General features: G+C 49.2%; 1 protein-coding gene across 1 annotated transcript in view; it reads right to left on the reverse strand.

Moving 5' to 3' along the window:
• The window catches only part of LOC124795572 (myosin light chain kinase, smooth muscle-like), a 1,044,560-nt gene that overhangs the window by 132,108 nt on the left and 897,944 nt on the right, over nucleotides 1–14,508 (reverse strand). Inside the window, exons 22-23 of the mRNA XM_047259644.1 lie at nucleotides 9,403–9,483; nucleotides 9,202–9,345 (exon numbers count right to left, since the gene is read on the reverse strand). Of these exons, the coding sequence (XP_047115600.1) occupies nucleotides 9,202–9,345; nucleotides 9,403–9,483 (225 nt within the window). The remainder of the gene's footprint in view (nucleotides 1–9,201; nucleotides 9,346–9,402; nucleotides 9,484–14,508) is intronic.

Here is a 14,508-nt window from a genome sequence, read left to right on the forward strand (position 1 = left end):
GTTGTCGTGAATATGTTTCTTTGGAATTCAACTCTCATCTCGTAAACGTTATAGTATTTGCACCAAGAGTCAACAGATAAGTCGAAAGTACAGCGTCTGAGCAGCAGAGAAATGTAAAGAGATATAAATCATGGAGCGTGTGTGATATTTCTTCGTCGTTAAGATTACGGAAGAGTCAAACAATAAAACGTTCGCGACGTATTTGTTACTCATTAGTATTGAAAAGGGAGTGAAATCAGAGAAACATTTGACATTTCTTCAACCGCCTTAACATTTCCGGTCCGGAAATGCTGCATACCTCCTTAAATAAACGCTTACGAATATGTTAATAGAAACTAACGGCCCGTTAGGCGCCGCCTGCCAGCAAATATTGGCAATACGGTTTTGACGTTTCTTCTGACCAGGCTCGGTGTGCAGCGTCAAAGAAGTTTCTCACTCTCTTAAAATAAGTTTTAGATACATTAACATGAAGTAAATACTCCATGTAGGAAAAATACGATGCAGTAATCAGCAATGGAATAAACTAAATTCGCAGGCTTGCTGTTTCTACTGCAACTGAATGCTCTGCGGTGATGAAGCGTTGGAAAGCTGTCACTCAGCTTTGAGAGAGTAAAATATACAATTAATAACAGACACCCGTTCGCATGACGTATTAGCTTATATGATACATTTATAGTCGAAATTATATTTCCAGATTACAAACGTTTTCCTGTATAGGATTTCTAGCACGTTCCAAGTGTCTGTAGCCTTGTGGGTCGAACATCTTCGTGTACTAGTTGAAATTTTATGCGATCGTTAAGGGCGACACGGATAGGACAGTAAATTTGAAGAGGAGGCACCCTGGCGCTGCTGCCAGATCGCTGATGGCTTAATTTTGAATTTTTTGTCAAGTAATAAGCAAAGTAAGATGTTTTTGCTATCGAGCCAAGTATTACTTCGACAGCAGAATGTGACTGATTCATAAAAAATAACCGTGTAGGTACCCGTGAGTCATTTCGTGTTATACGCCACGTTCTGTTTGTGGCAGGCGCGGGAGATGGTTTCCTTGCGCCGACCCGGCGTTCTTGTCACTTTCCACTCATCAGAGATAGTTGATTTGATGCCGATTAAGCTACTAAAGCGTTTTGAAATCACAGCGATTAACAGGGTATGCAAAAGCTGACGTCATAGGCATATCGGAGGAAAGAGCGTGGTCCATGAAGAATCTGTGATGACGAAGCTCTACGCAAGATGGGTGCCATAACTGCACATAAAACCGAAATCGAATGCGACAAAGTAGTTAGGCCGTTTTAAAAACAACAGCGCAACGAGGGGCGTTCAGTATGTAATGTAACACATTTTTTTCTGAAATCAGGTTGAATATTTTCAGGATTCCAGCACACCATATTATTCCCCACTCTTTCTGCTACGAAACCCCGTTTTTCAACACAATCTCCGTCGAATGCGACGGCATTGCCCCACGTTACTGGGAGGGACGGTATGCCCTCATCGTACCACTGTACTGGTCGACGTCGACGCCAACGCCTTGTTCCATCAAATAACCTCCCCGTGTTCCACGTACTGCTTCCCGCAGATTGAATCCTTTATTGGGTCTGTATTGTGGGCTGTATTGTGGATGAAGAAGAACAGTCCGTAGAAGTTTTGTGAGCTACTCTCGGGTAGGCAGACTTGTGCGAGGTCTTGCGTTGTCATGGAGAAGGAGAAATTCGTTTGCATTTTTGCGGCGACGAACACGCTATAAATGTAAATGCCGTATGGCTAGGGCCTCCCGTCGGGTAGACCGTTCGCCTGGTGCAAGTCTTTCGAGTTGACGCCACTTCGGCGACTTGCGTGTCGATGGGGATGGAATGATGATGATAAAAACAACACAACAGCCAGTCCCTGAGCGGAGAAAATCTCCGGCCCAGCCGGGAATCGAACCTGGGCCGTTAGGTACGACATTCCGTCGCGCTGACCACTCAGCTACCGGGGACGGACGACGTACACGCTGAAGTCGTATCGCCTCAGGGTGGGGCTTTGAACTTTTTCTTCAAAGGAGGGGTGGTGTGGCTCCATCCCATGGAGTCCCGTTTTGTTCCCGGTTCGAAGTGACGAACACATTTTTCGTCGCCTGTGATGATGTGCGAAAAAAAATTGCCCGGATGAGCGTCGTAAAGCGCGAGCAATTAGGCACAAATGGGCCTCTGCTGCTCTTTATGGTCTTCTGTTAGACGGCGAGGAGCGCAGCGGGCGCCTTTGGGTACCCCAGCTAGTGGACGGGTGTGTCAGCACCACCAACAGAGACGTCCAGTTGTGCAGCGAGGTGTCTGACTGCGTTACATAGATCACGTCGAATGAGAGTGTCCGCACGTTCTAACACAGCACGAGTCATGCTATGAACGTCCGGCCGGCGCACGGGAGATCGGGCAGGTTTGTGCGACCTTGTTACGACGATGACGGACCCCTCGCCCAAAGACTCGCCGTGCTTTTGTTCACTGGCAGGTGTCCGCATACATTGTGCAAGCGCCTATGAATACGTCTGGTGCTCTCGCTTCCACTCAGTGTCAGTTCTCTACCTGGAACGCACTCCGTACGGAAGCCGTTTAGAAGGCTACGAATAGCACGAAAACCTACTGCGCGAAACTATAGGAGCTGAAGAGGGAATATTCCACGACGTTGCACAACAAATTCCGCATTTTTTCAGCCTACGTTGGCCGAGAACAAATTACGTTGCATTACTTATGGAACGCCCCTCGTAATTTCGTGCCCCGTCCTGTTACTGGGTGTAAGGCTTGAATCAAAGGTGGTGTTGCTTCAGTCAACCACTTGACAAGTCCGGCCTCGGTAGCTGAGTGGTCAGCGCTACAGAGAGGCAATCCTAAGGGCCCGGGTTCGATTCCCGGCTGGGTCGGAGATTTTCTCCGCTCAGGGACTGGGTGTTGCGTCGTTCTAATCATCATCATTTCATCCCCATCGACGCGCAAGTCGCCGACGTGGCGTCAAATCGAAAGACTTGCACCCGGCGAACGGTCCACCCGACGGGAGGCCCTAGTCACACGGCATTTACATTTACCACTTGACAACAGAAGCAAAACTAATGAAAGCATGGGTTGCAGACGGTCACCCAAGATCTGATAAAAAGCTCTCGCTTTTAAAGTTGGATGCTAGCGCAGACACACCACAACGTTTCGACGAGTGTTATACTCATCATAATGTGGCGAAATATCGAATACAGCAGAAGTCCCGATCTATGCCAATGAGGCGGGTGTGGTGCGGCGCAGCGCGGAGCGGCCGTCTTGTGGGGATGAAGTCCGCGCTCGAGTCCCGCCGTGGGCACCCACGGGACGTCCCGCGTCGTGGCCGCTGCTGGGCGTGCTCTCGGCGTACGCACACGCTGACGCGGGATTTCACGGCGAATTCAGCTGGTAAGCTTTGTACCTACTGTCAAGGCTCTCTTCGGTCCTATTTGCGGTGGATCTCGATACAGAAACTACAGTAAATTGTTGGACCTGAAGGAACTTTAAAGTTGGTAAGAACAATCAGAGGTGAGTTCCGGATTCCCGCCACCAAAGTATCAGATAATGGGGGGGGGGGGGCCGGGGGGGGGGGGGGGGCGTACCTCAGAAAGACATCAGCCATGCGCCCACCTTGTTACTAGGCTACGTCCCCATACCTACCGTACAGGTTTTACGTACCTCTACTTATAATAACCTGTCACGACTTATACGCTAAATTGCTTGGTCAAGGAAGTTATTGTGTTGTCTTGGGTCAGTTTCGCCATCTTTCTTTGAGGTGTCTATCATGGCGATGTTTGTTGTGTCCTGGGTCTCATGTGAGACATATCCTCACTTCCGTTTACGTACTGAATGTTCAGGACCTTTGAGATCGAGTGTGCCGTGCTGTTGATTGCTTCCCGTGCTGGTTTGTCTCTAATCGCGTTGTTAGTCGTCTGTTCGAGGCGAGACGTGTGCAGTGTATTACGACGTGTTCTGGGGAACCTCTCTCCCCACAAGTGCCCAGTCGCGCGGGTTAGCCGTGCGGTCTCGGGCACCTTGCCACGGTTCGCCCGGCTGTCCCCGTCGGAGGTTCGAGTCCTCCTTTGGGCATGGGTGTGTGCGTGCTGTCGTTAACGTAAGTTAGTTTCAGTTAGATTAAGTAGTCTGTAAGCCTAGGGATCGCTGACCTCAGCAGTTTTGTCCCGTAGAACTTACCACAAATTTCCAAATTTTTCCCACAAGTGCATTTTTCCCTTTCACTGATATGCATGCGGTGTAAATGTATTGAGTGAGGTCCCTGTCCAGTCAGGAAGTGGACCATGCCTCTGCTTCAGACAATGTGGCTCATTCCTAACCATTTCCTGATGTTGGGAAATAAGGTATAAGACCTACAGCTCTTAACACTGCTATCCCATTCCCGATGTCAGCTCTCTGACCGTCACATCCTCAAGCGGCGCTTCTCTCCTACTTCTTCCCCTGTTAAGGCAGTTATATTTTCAGGTCTTTTGAGTCAATACGCTGCGACCGAAGACACACAGAGCATGAAGTGATAAGATCCAGAAAGCGCTCGATAGCAGGAGAAGACAGTTTTCGCCTTGGTCCTACGCTGCTCTGTTAGGCGGTGTGCCCATGTACTGGCCGCAAAGAATACGATCGACTCAAAGACCGCGCAGTGGTATGTGCGGAGTGTGACAAGTGGTAATTTAAAGTGTTCAGTCTTCAGCCTTCTAGTTTGTGTCCTAGTCGTCCACCCTTGTCGGATACTATTCGTATGTGGTTGTGACAGTTTAGTCGCTCGCCAGTGTGTATGCCAAGGTACCGTGTTGTTTGGGTACAGCACCGCGTTTAACAGGTGCAGCGGCAGCCATATTCACATGGGATACAACCGCCAGAAAAAAAGTAGTATACCTGGAAAGACGACTTCGATTCTGATCCGATGACGGCATATGGCACTTGGGGGATAGTACAGGGACTCATAATGGTTTCAACGTCGTGCGCCAATAGATACCGAAGTGGCACAGCTACCAGAGTGCCATCTGTGTCTACCCTTTAACAGGAATGCTCACAGACAGAAGACTCAATGTGGTGCAGACGTGTGAAGCAAGATGGCAACAATGCCAGAGAGACGCATTGATGCTTTCCACAGCCAAGTGAGCGAGTTTGAAAAGGGTCAAATTGTGGCCTTCCAAGTGGCGGGATGGTCCTTCGGAGGATTGCCCCATAGGTTGGACCTGCTGCGTCAGTTGTCCAACGACGCTGCTATCAGCGGTCACCTGAACATTCTCACGCCCGCAGACGAAGTTCTGGACGTCCACGCAGCACAGGATCGTCGTATTGTAAGGGCGGCAGTGGTAGAGCGTGCAGCTACCACAGGAAAGTGAAGAGGGCTTGTGATCTGAGACGTGTCGACACGAACTGTCGCGAACCGGTTACTAGAGGTGACGCTATAGGCGCAGACACCTCTACCCGCCTTCCATTCACGCCACAGCATCGACGTTCAAATGGTTCAAATGGCTCTGAGCACTATGGGACTTAACTGCTGTGGTCATCAGTCCCCTAGAACTTAGAACTACTTAAACCTAGCTAACCTAAGGACATAACACAGATCCATGCCTGAGGCAGGATTCGAACCAGCGACCGTAGCGGTCGCGCAGTTCCAGACTGTAGCGCCTAGAACCGCTTGGCAACCCCGGCCGGCAGCATCGACGTGCACAGGTCGACCGGTGCCGTCAGAAGATCACTTGGAAGATAGAATGGCGAGCTATGATCTTCAGTGATGAAAGCAGGTTCTGCCCGTATGGGAGTGATGGTCGTTCGTCTTTACGACATAGTCCTGGTAAGCGCTATCCACGACAGACCGGCTCCGCACCAGGCCTTACGATCTGCGGTGCAATAAGTTGCAATACTCGTTCATTTTGATGTTTCTGGAGCGGGCAGTATCCAGTGGAGGATGTTGTTAGACCTGTCCTTTTGCCGTTCTTGTAACAGGAAGGTGATATGTCGCTCCAACAGGATAACGTTGGCCCACGCGCTGCCCGTGAAAGTGAACGTGCTCTGCAAGACGCGCAGCAACTTCTCTGGACAGCACGACCTTCAGACTTGTCTTCAATACAGCACGTGTGCGACACGCTGGGACGCGACGTGACTCGTGCTACTTGTCATCCAACAATTCTTACGGAACTACGTGAACAGGTCAGTATTCGCATCTGTACGCATGTGTGCCAGAGTCAGCACCTCCACTGTCGCATGTGGAGGTTATTCCGCATACTAATATAGGTGTTCCAGCATGGTTCGACGCCTGGTACCTCATACCCGCTTGTGCTGTTGATCTGTAAATGTAGTAATTTCATGTACTCCATATGTACAGTTGCAATAATAAATCTGTAGTGAATTGGAAACCTCTAAAAGAGTGTAATAATTTTTCCCAGCAGTATGTGTATTTTACGTTTTAGGTGTGTGCTGTACAGAGGCAAGTGGATATTTCGCCCTCGGCAATCGTCAGAAAACGGTTCCGAAGTCGCATTTTCGAAGCAGCTTCGCGATCATCGCTGGAAATGGCCCCACATAAGGAAAAACAGGGAGTGTCTTGTGTCATTCAATTTCTTCCTGTTTTCTTGCATCTTTTCTTCCCTCGAACATCCTTCTTATCTGCTTGTGAGGTAACGGGTGAGTTGTGGCGCCCTGGAAATATTATATGTTCGGAATTGGGGCGGCCGCCCAGGGCGCTCGTCAAAGCCGCGGCCCGGCAGCAAACACGTGGTGCCGAATGTTAGCCGGACGAGGGGGGGTAGCCTCAGCCCATGCTCCAGCCGCGTGGCTGGGAACAACTGGTACAAAAGAATCCGAAAATATCTGCCACACGAATCGCAAGTGAGGTGGAGGGAGACCTTGGTATAAAAGTTCATCCAGAAACCGTGCGGAGAGTACTACGACGATCGCAGTACCACGGTCGAGTGGTACGGCGAAAGCCATTCATACATGCAGTGAACCAGAAGAAACTCATGCAGTTTGCGATGGAATACGCCGAATACGATCAGGCTTGGTGGAATCGGGTGATATTTTGCGACGAATGTAAATTTACATTACGAGGTGCATTCAAGTTCTAAGGCCTCCGATTTTTTTTCTCTGGACTGGAAAGAGATAGAAACATGCGCATTGTTTTAAAATGAGGCCGCGTTCATTGTCAATACGTCCCAGAGCTGGCAGCACCGTACGGTAGATGGAATTTTACCGCCAGCGGCGAGAATGAGAACTGTTTTAAGTACTTAAAATGGCGACGTTTTCCTTACTTGAACAGCGTGCAATCATTCGTTTTCTGAATTTGCGTGGTGTGAAACCAATTGAAATTCATCGACAGTTGAAGGAGACATGTGGTGATGGAGTTATGGATGTGACGAAAGTGCGTTCGTGGGTGCGACAGTTTAATGAAGGCAGAACATCGTGTGACAACAAACCAAAACAACCTCGGGCTCGCACAAGCCGGTCTGACGACATGATCGAGAAAGTGGAGAGAATTGTTTTGGGGGATCGCCGAATGACTGTTGAACAGATCGCCTCCAGTTGGCATTTCTGTGCCAAAGTGTCATCCAGGTGGGTGCCACGAATGCTGACGGACGACCGCATGGCTGCCCGTGTGGCATGTTGCCAAGCAATGTTGACGCGCAACGACAGCATGAGTGGGACTTTCTTTTCGTTGGTTGCGACAATGGATGAGACGTGGATGCCATTTTTCAATCCAGAAACAAAGCACCAGTCATCTCAATGGAAGCACACAGATTCACCGCGACCAAAAAAATTTCGGGTAACCGCCAGTGCTGAAAAAATGATGGTATCCATGTTCTGAGACAGCGAGGGCGTAATCCTTACCCATTGCGTTCCAAAGGACACTACAGTAACAGATGCATCCTACGAAAATGTTTTGAAGAACAAATTCCTTCCTGCACTGCAACAAAAACGTCCGGGAAGGGCTGCGCGTGTGCTGTTTCACCAAGACAACGCACCCGCACATCGAGCTCACGTTACGCAACAGTTTCTTCGTGATAACAACTTTGAAGTGATTCCTCATGCTCCCTACTCACCTGACCTGGCTCCTAGTGACTTTTGGCTTTTTCCAACAATGAAAGACACTGTCCGTGGCCGCACATTTACCAGCCGTGCCGCTATTGCCTCAGCGATTTTCCATTGGTCAAAACAGGCTCCTAAAGAAGCCTTCGCCGCTGCCATGGAATCACGGCGTCAGCGTTGTGAAAAATGTGTACGTCTGCAGGGCGATTACGTGGAGAAGTAACGCCAGTTTCATCGATTTCGGGTGAGTAGTTAATTAGAAAAAAAAAATCGGAGGTCTTAGAACTTGAATGCACCTCGTATGGCAAAGCGACGGAAGGACAAACGTGTGGCGAAAGACCAATGAAGAGCTGAATCCCAGGAACCTCAAACCGACAGTAAAGTTTGGAGGTGGGAGCATCACCGTGTGGGGATGCATGTCCGGCAATGGTGTGGGTGATTTAGCGTTCATTGATGATACGATGAACAAGGAAGCGTATTTGAATATACTGCGAGGACATTTGAAGCAGAGTGCACGACATACAGGTATTGAGAACAACTTTCATTTTTATCAGGATAATGATCCCAAGCATACCGCGCATATTGTACAAATGTGGTTGCTCTTCAATTGCCCGAAAGTATTACAGCCCCCCCCCCCTCCCCAATCACCAGACATTAACCCGATCGAACATTTGTGGGATAAATTGAAACGGACCCTCCGCGCGGACAACATCTTTACGAAGGAGACCTTGAAAGAGAAACTGCGCCAAGAATGGGCAAATATAGGCTCAGATTTCACGAAAAAACTCGTGGAAAGTATGCCTAGTAGATTGGAGGAGGTATTGAAAACGAAAAGTGGACCCAAAGGTACTGAAATTTTCGTCGTACAACTTGTGAACATTTTTCACAATAAACATTTATTGGACAGTGTCCGAATACTTTTGTAGCAGCCAGGTGTGCAGGATGTTTCATTTTTGTTGTTAATTTTTCTGTTATTTATGTTTTGGATACGAAGTAATACAATAATTCTTTTGTAGTTACGCATATATGTTGCTAATAAATATGTTTGTGTTTGATAGTCAGTGTTTCTCGAGTACTCATTGTGGAACTTCCCACTGTCCGAATGCTTTTGCGACTGAGTGTATACAGAGTGTGGTGGAGCAGTGTGGTGCCGTGCACTTACCGCCCTGAGCCAGCGCACTGTGGGCGGCGGGCTGCCGCGGAAGGCGGCGCTCAGCGTGGCCGTGTCGCCGCGCAGCGCCACCACGTCGCGCGGGCCGCGCGTCACCGCCGCCGGCTCCCCTTCCTCCTCCCCCTCCTCCTCTGGCTGCAGCACGGTGAGGGAGGCGGGCTCCGCCGCCGCCACCCCCGCGCCGCCGCCGGCCAGCGAGCACTCGACGGCGCCGCCGTCCTGCGGCTGCACGTCGCGCACCGTCAGCACGCTCTCGTCCCCAGTCGTCTCCACCTGCGGACACGCCGGGCGTCACTCGTCCACACTCGAACCGCACCCTTAACACAGGTCACGTAAGCCTATCTCCTACGGAGCTATCAACAGGCACGGGGACGGGATGACGGAATCTTGGCAGGAGGCTGCTGAGGTCCTCCTCCGGTCCCTGCTGCCTTACGACAGTGCGGATGGGGAGACTGGAGGACAGCGACAATTAGGAAACGAAGACCTTGGAAGGTACATCAATAATACGGGAGTCTACCCGTTTTCTGAAGAAGAGGTGACTGCCCACATAAAGTCGTTCAAGAGAGGGAAAGCTCCCGCACTGGACGGCTTTGTGCGGGGTGTCGGGCAGTTCTTGGCCGCCCAACCAGTAACACCACTCACTCATCTATTCAATGAGTGCCTCAGGCAGAAAAAATTCCCAAAGATATGGAAAATTGCAAATGTCGTTATCATTAAGAAAGGACCTGACAAAGACCCAGCTGAAACAAAATCTTACAGACCCGTCTGCTTGTTGGACTTGTTTGGGAAGATACTAAAGAAGTTGCTGACTGGCAGCACACCGAGTGCTGTGCGGGATGAGTAGCGGGCAGTTCGGTTTCAGGCCTGGGCGGTCGGCATCTGATGCAACCGCCCTGGCAGCTGAGGTCTGTGGCTCGACCCCTTACAAGTACGTAGTTCACATCCTGGTAGACACCAGTGGCGCCTTCGACCACCTGTGGTTGCCTTCGCTCTTCTCCTGTTTGCGGGAGAAAGAGTGTCCAGGGCCACTATACGGTTGTCCGAGGAGCTATTGTGAGGATCCGGAGGTCTGGCTATCGTCCCCTGACGGAAGTGGGAAAAAATATAACAAAGGGATGCCCCCAGGGTTCTGTATTAGGCCTCCTATTCTGGGACATCCACATGGGGCCACTGTTAGACGATCTACAAGAAAATGAAGAAGTGCTGGAGGTGATAGCCTACACGGATGACCTGCTACTGTTGGTTGGCGGCCGAAGCCGAGAAGACACAGAGCCCAAAATCGAAAGGGCTATAGGAAAATTACAACTATGGAATCAAAGTACAAAGATGATCATTTCACTGAGCAAGTCTACATATCTCTTGCTGAAAGGACAGCTGATAAGTAATCCCACTCTGTGAACTCAGGGCTCACCAGTTGTTCGGCGATGCGAGATGCGCTACCTAGGAATTATCATTGATGAAAGGTGGAACTTTGTGAAACCCAGAGAGCCCTGCAAGTGCTTAAGAATCTTATCTCCAAAAGTCATAAAAGATTTCATCTTCCCCCTCATCTCATAAAGCTATATCATAACAGCATCTTAACGTCAATAGTGGGTTATGGCTTGGCAGTCTGGGCACACAGACTCACGAGGGTAGTGCCCGCCATTACAGTGAGAACATTGCAGAGGAACACGATATTGACGTCTGTGGGGGCCTACAGGACATCTCCAAGGGGGGCACTATTAGTTATAATGGGGCTCTGCCTCTGGATATCAAAATTAGAGAACAAGCTCCGTGGTACTGGGCCAAAAAAGGGGATAACAGGGGACATACTGGGTGTTAGGGTTGAGGAACGGGTGTGATAAGGAAAAGAGGTGAAGAATTGTGGCAGGAAGCATGGGAAGCGGAAGAAACTGGCCGAAGAACATTTGCATTTTTACCAGATGTGAAGGAACGACTAGGTATGAAGTACTTCGAGCGAACCTGGGGACTGTTTTCTCACTGGTCACGGGTCCTGCCCGACATACCTTTGTCGGTCTGGGAAGAGGGCTACGCCCACATCTGACTGTGGCGCATCAGACGGTACTCCCGACCATGTGGTTTACGAGTGCCTTTTTTTCAGTGATGTAGCAACTACACTACGAGACCAATTACCTAACAATGACACTTACCACTTACTGAGACGTGAAGATACATTTCAAACTCTGAACAGTTTGGCTAATGAGGTATCACGGAAAGTGTTGACACAATATCTGAGGGACATTAATTAACTATTAATCCGTGATTATCAACCAACACCAAATGCGTCCAGTACCCTAATCCTATTCCGCCTGTGCGTTGACATGCCGACTTACATTATACACTACTGGCCATTAAAATTGCTACACCACGAAGATGGCGTGCTACAGACGCGAAATTTAACCGACAGGAAGAAGATGCTGTGATAGACAAATGATTAGCTTTTCAGAGCATTCACACAAGGTTGGCGCCGGTGGCGACACCTACAACGTGCTGACTTGAGGAAAGTTTCCAACCGATTTCTCATACACAAACAGCAGCTAACCGGCGTTGCCTGGTAAAACGTTGTTGTGATGCCTCGTGTAAGGAGGAGAAATGCGTACCATCACGTTTCCGACTTTGATAAAGGTCGGATTATAGCCTACCGCGATAGCGGTTCATCGTATCGCGACATTGCTGCTCGCGTTGGTCGAGATCTAATGACTATTGGCAGAATATGGAATAGGTGGGTTCAGGAGGGTAATACGGAGCGCCGTGCTGGATCCCAACGCCCTCTTATCACTAGCAGTCGAGATGACAGGTATCTTACCCGCATGGCTGTAACGGATCGTGCAGCCACATCTCGATCCCTGAGTCAACAGATGGGGACGTTTGCAAGACAACAACCGTCTGCACGAACCGTTAGACTACTTTCGCAGCAGCATGGACTATCAGCTCGGAGACCATGGCTGCGGTTACCCTTGACGCTGCATCACAGACAGGAGCGCCTGCGATGGTGTACACAACGACGAACCTGGGTGCACGAATGGCAAAACGTCATTTTTTCGCATGAATCCAGCTTCTGTTTACAGCTTCATGATGGGCGCATCCGTGTCTGGCGACATCACGTGAACGCTCATTGGAAGCGTGTATTCGTCATCGCCATACTGGCGTATCACCCGGCGTGATGGTATGGGGTGCCATTGGTTACATGTTTCGCTCACCTCTTGTTCGCATTGACGGCAGTTTGAACAGTGAACGTTACATTTCAGATGTGTTACGACCCGTGGCTCTACCCTTCATTCGATCCCTGCGAAACCCTACATTTCAGCAGGATAATGCACGACCGCATGTTGCAGGTCCTGTACGGGCCTTTCTGGATACAGAAAATGTTCGACTGCTGCCCTGGCCAACACATTCTCCACATCTCTCACCAACTGAAAACGTCTGGTCAATGGTGGCCGAGGAACTGGCTCGTCACAATACGCCAGTCACTACTCTTGATGAGCTGTGGTATCGTGTTGAAGCTGCATGGGCAGCTGTACCTGTACACGCCGTCCAAGCTCTGTTTGACTTAATGCCCAGGCGTATCAAGGCCGTTATTACGGCCAGAGGTGGTTGTTCTGGGTACTGATTTCTCCGGATCTATGAACCCAAATTGCGTGAAAATGTAATCACATGTCAGTTCTAGTATAATAGATCTGTCCAATGAATACCCTTTTATCATTTGTATTTCTTCTTGGTGTAGCAATTTTAGTGGCTAGTAGTGTAGTTGGAATCCGCCACGTGCAATAAGAAAAACTGGCGCATTTGGGGGACTGAGAATACGCATTTCGCGATTAAGAAGTCTCTTCAAGCTCTACAGGTGACTGTGTGGTGTGGTGTGCAGAGTCCAGTCACGGAATAATTGCTGTGATATTCCTTGGTGGCACGGTGACTACTGAGCGGTACGTGCAGGTTTTGGAAGATGATTTCATCCACATTATCCAAAGTGACCCCGATTTTGACAAGATGCATGGCTCGACCCCATTGAAGCAGGAGAGTGATGTCCTGGAGGAGCAGTTTGGGGACCACATTCAGGCTCTGGGGTACGAGGAGGCCACTGGCATGGGCGTCGAATGGCCACCATATTCTCCAGATTCCTTTTTGTGGGGCTACATTAAAGACAAGGTGTACAGCAATAACGCGCAAACCATTGTTGAGCTGAATTAGTCATTCAGGAGGTCAACGACAGCATCGATGTTCCAACACTTCAGCGGCTAACATAGAATTTCGCTATTCGTCTGCGCCACATCATCGCCAATGACGGCAGGCACATCGAACATGTCCTAACCTAGATCCGAAAATCTGTAGCGACATTTACATGTTGAATAAAGTGTATGCACACCGTAGTTTGTAACTGACTTACGTTTCTTTTCATGTAATTCAATAGTTGTCACTCTTTGCATCAAATGGTAAAGTTGAAAATTTGTGCCAAAATGGGGATTCGACCCCAGGTCTCCTACTTACTAGCCAGATGCGCTGACCACTGCGCCATCCGGACACAGTGGCCAGCACAACTTCACGGACTACCCCAGCACGCCTCTCGTCACACCCAAATTCTCAACTTACACCACGGACTACCGACGTAGCGCCTCTGGTCATTAGCCTCATTACTGGCGGCATCTCGCCGATTCCAGTAAGAGTTCGGACATGTCCGGAATAACAGAAGCCACATATCTATTGAATTTGCAATTGGCGGTGATACCTTGCTGGCCATGATCACTGGTAATTATTGTGAAAAAAGTTTTTTGGTAATGACCGGCGTAATCTAATTAGCCCGATTTAATCAACTGTCGCAACACTGAGGAACTGTTACAGCCACGAAATGAGACAGTATGAATCAGAGTAAACAGGAGAACAATAGTACAGCGAATGTAATGGTTACCTCCTACATTACGGTCACCTAATTACGATGGTTGCAACCGAAAGCAAACGACTATCACCCGAAGCCTTCAGACTTCTGTGGATTGAGGACTAGTGAGTCAATCGGCCATCTTAAGTTAACACACTACACACTAACCGAAGCAGATCAGGCGGAATGTCACTGTGAAGCACGATGACGTAATAAATTTTAATTAACATTATTTTCCGATTTGTTAACTTTTAATTTCATAGATCATGTAACTCGTTTCGGCTTACTATATCTTCGGAACTGCCTGATAATAAAATGAACAAATGATAAGCAGTTTCATACAGAGCACACAATTCTACGCGTAACTGCTGTTCGTTAAAATTTCAGCAACATGATGGCGGCGTGCAGTGAATGTCAAAGTGGCATGA

This window comes from Schistocerca piceifrons, chromosome 4 (assembly GCF_021461385.2).
Source record: "Schistocerca piceifrons isolate TAMUIC-IGC-003096 chromosome 4, iqSchPice1.1, whole genome shotgun sequence".
Classification (NCBI taxonomy): Eukaryota; Metazoa; Arthropoda; class Insecta; order Orthoptera; family Acrididae; genus Schistocerca; species Schistocerca piceifrons.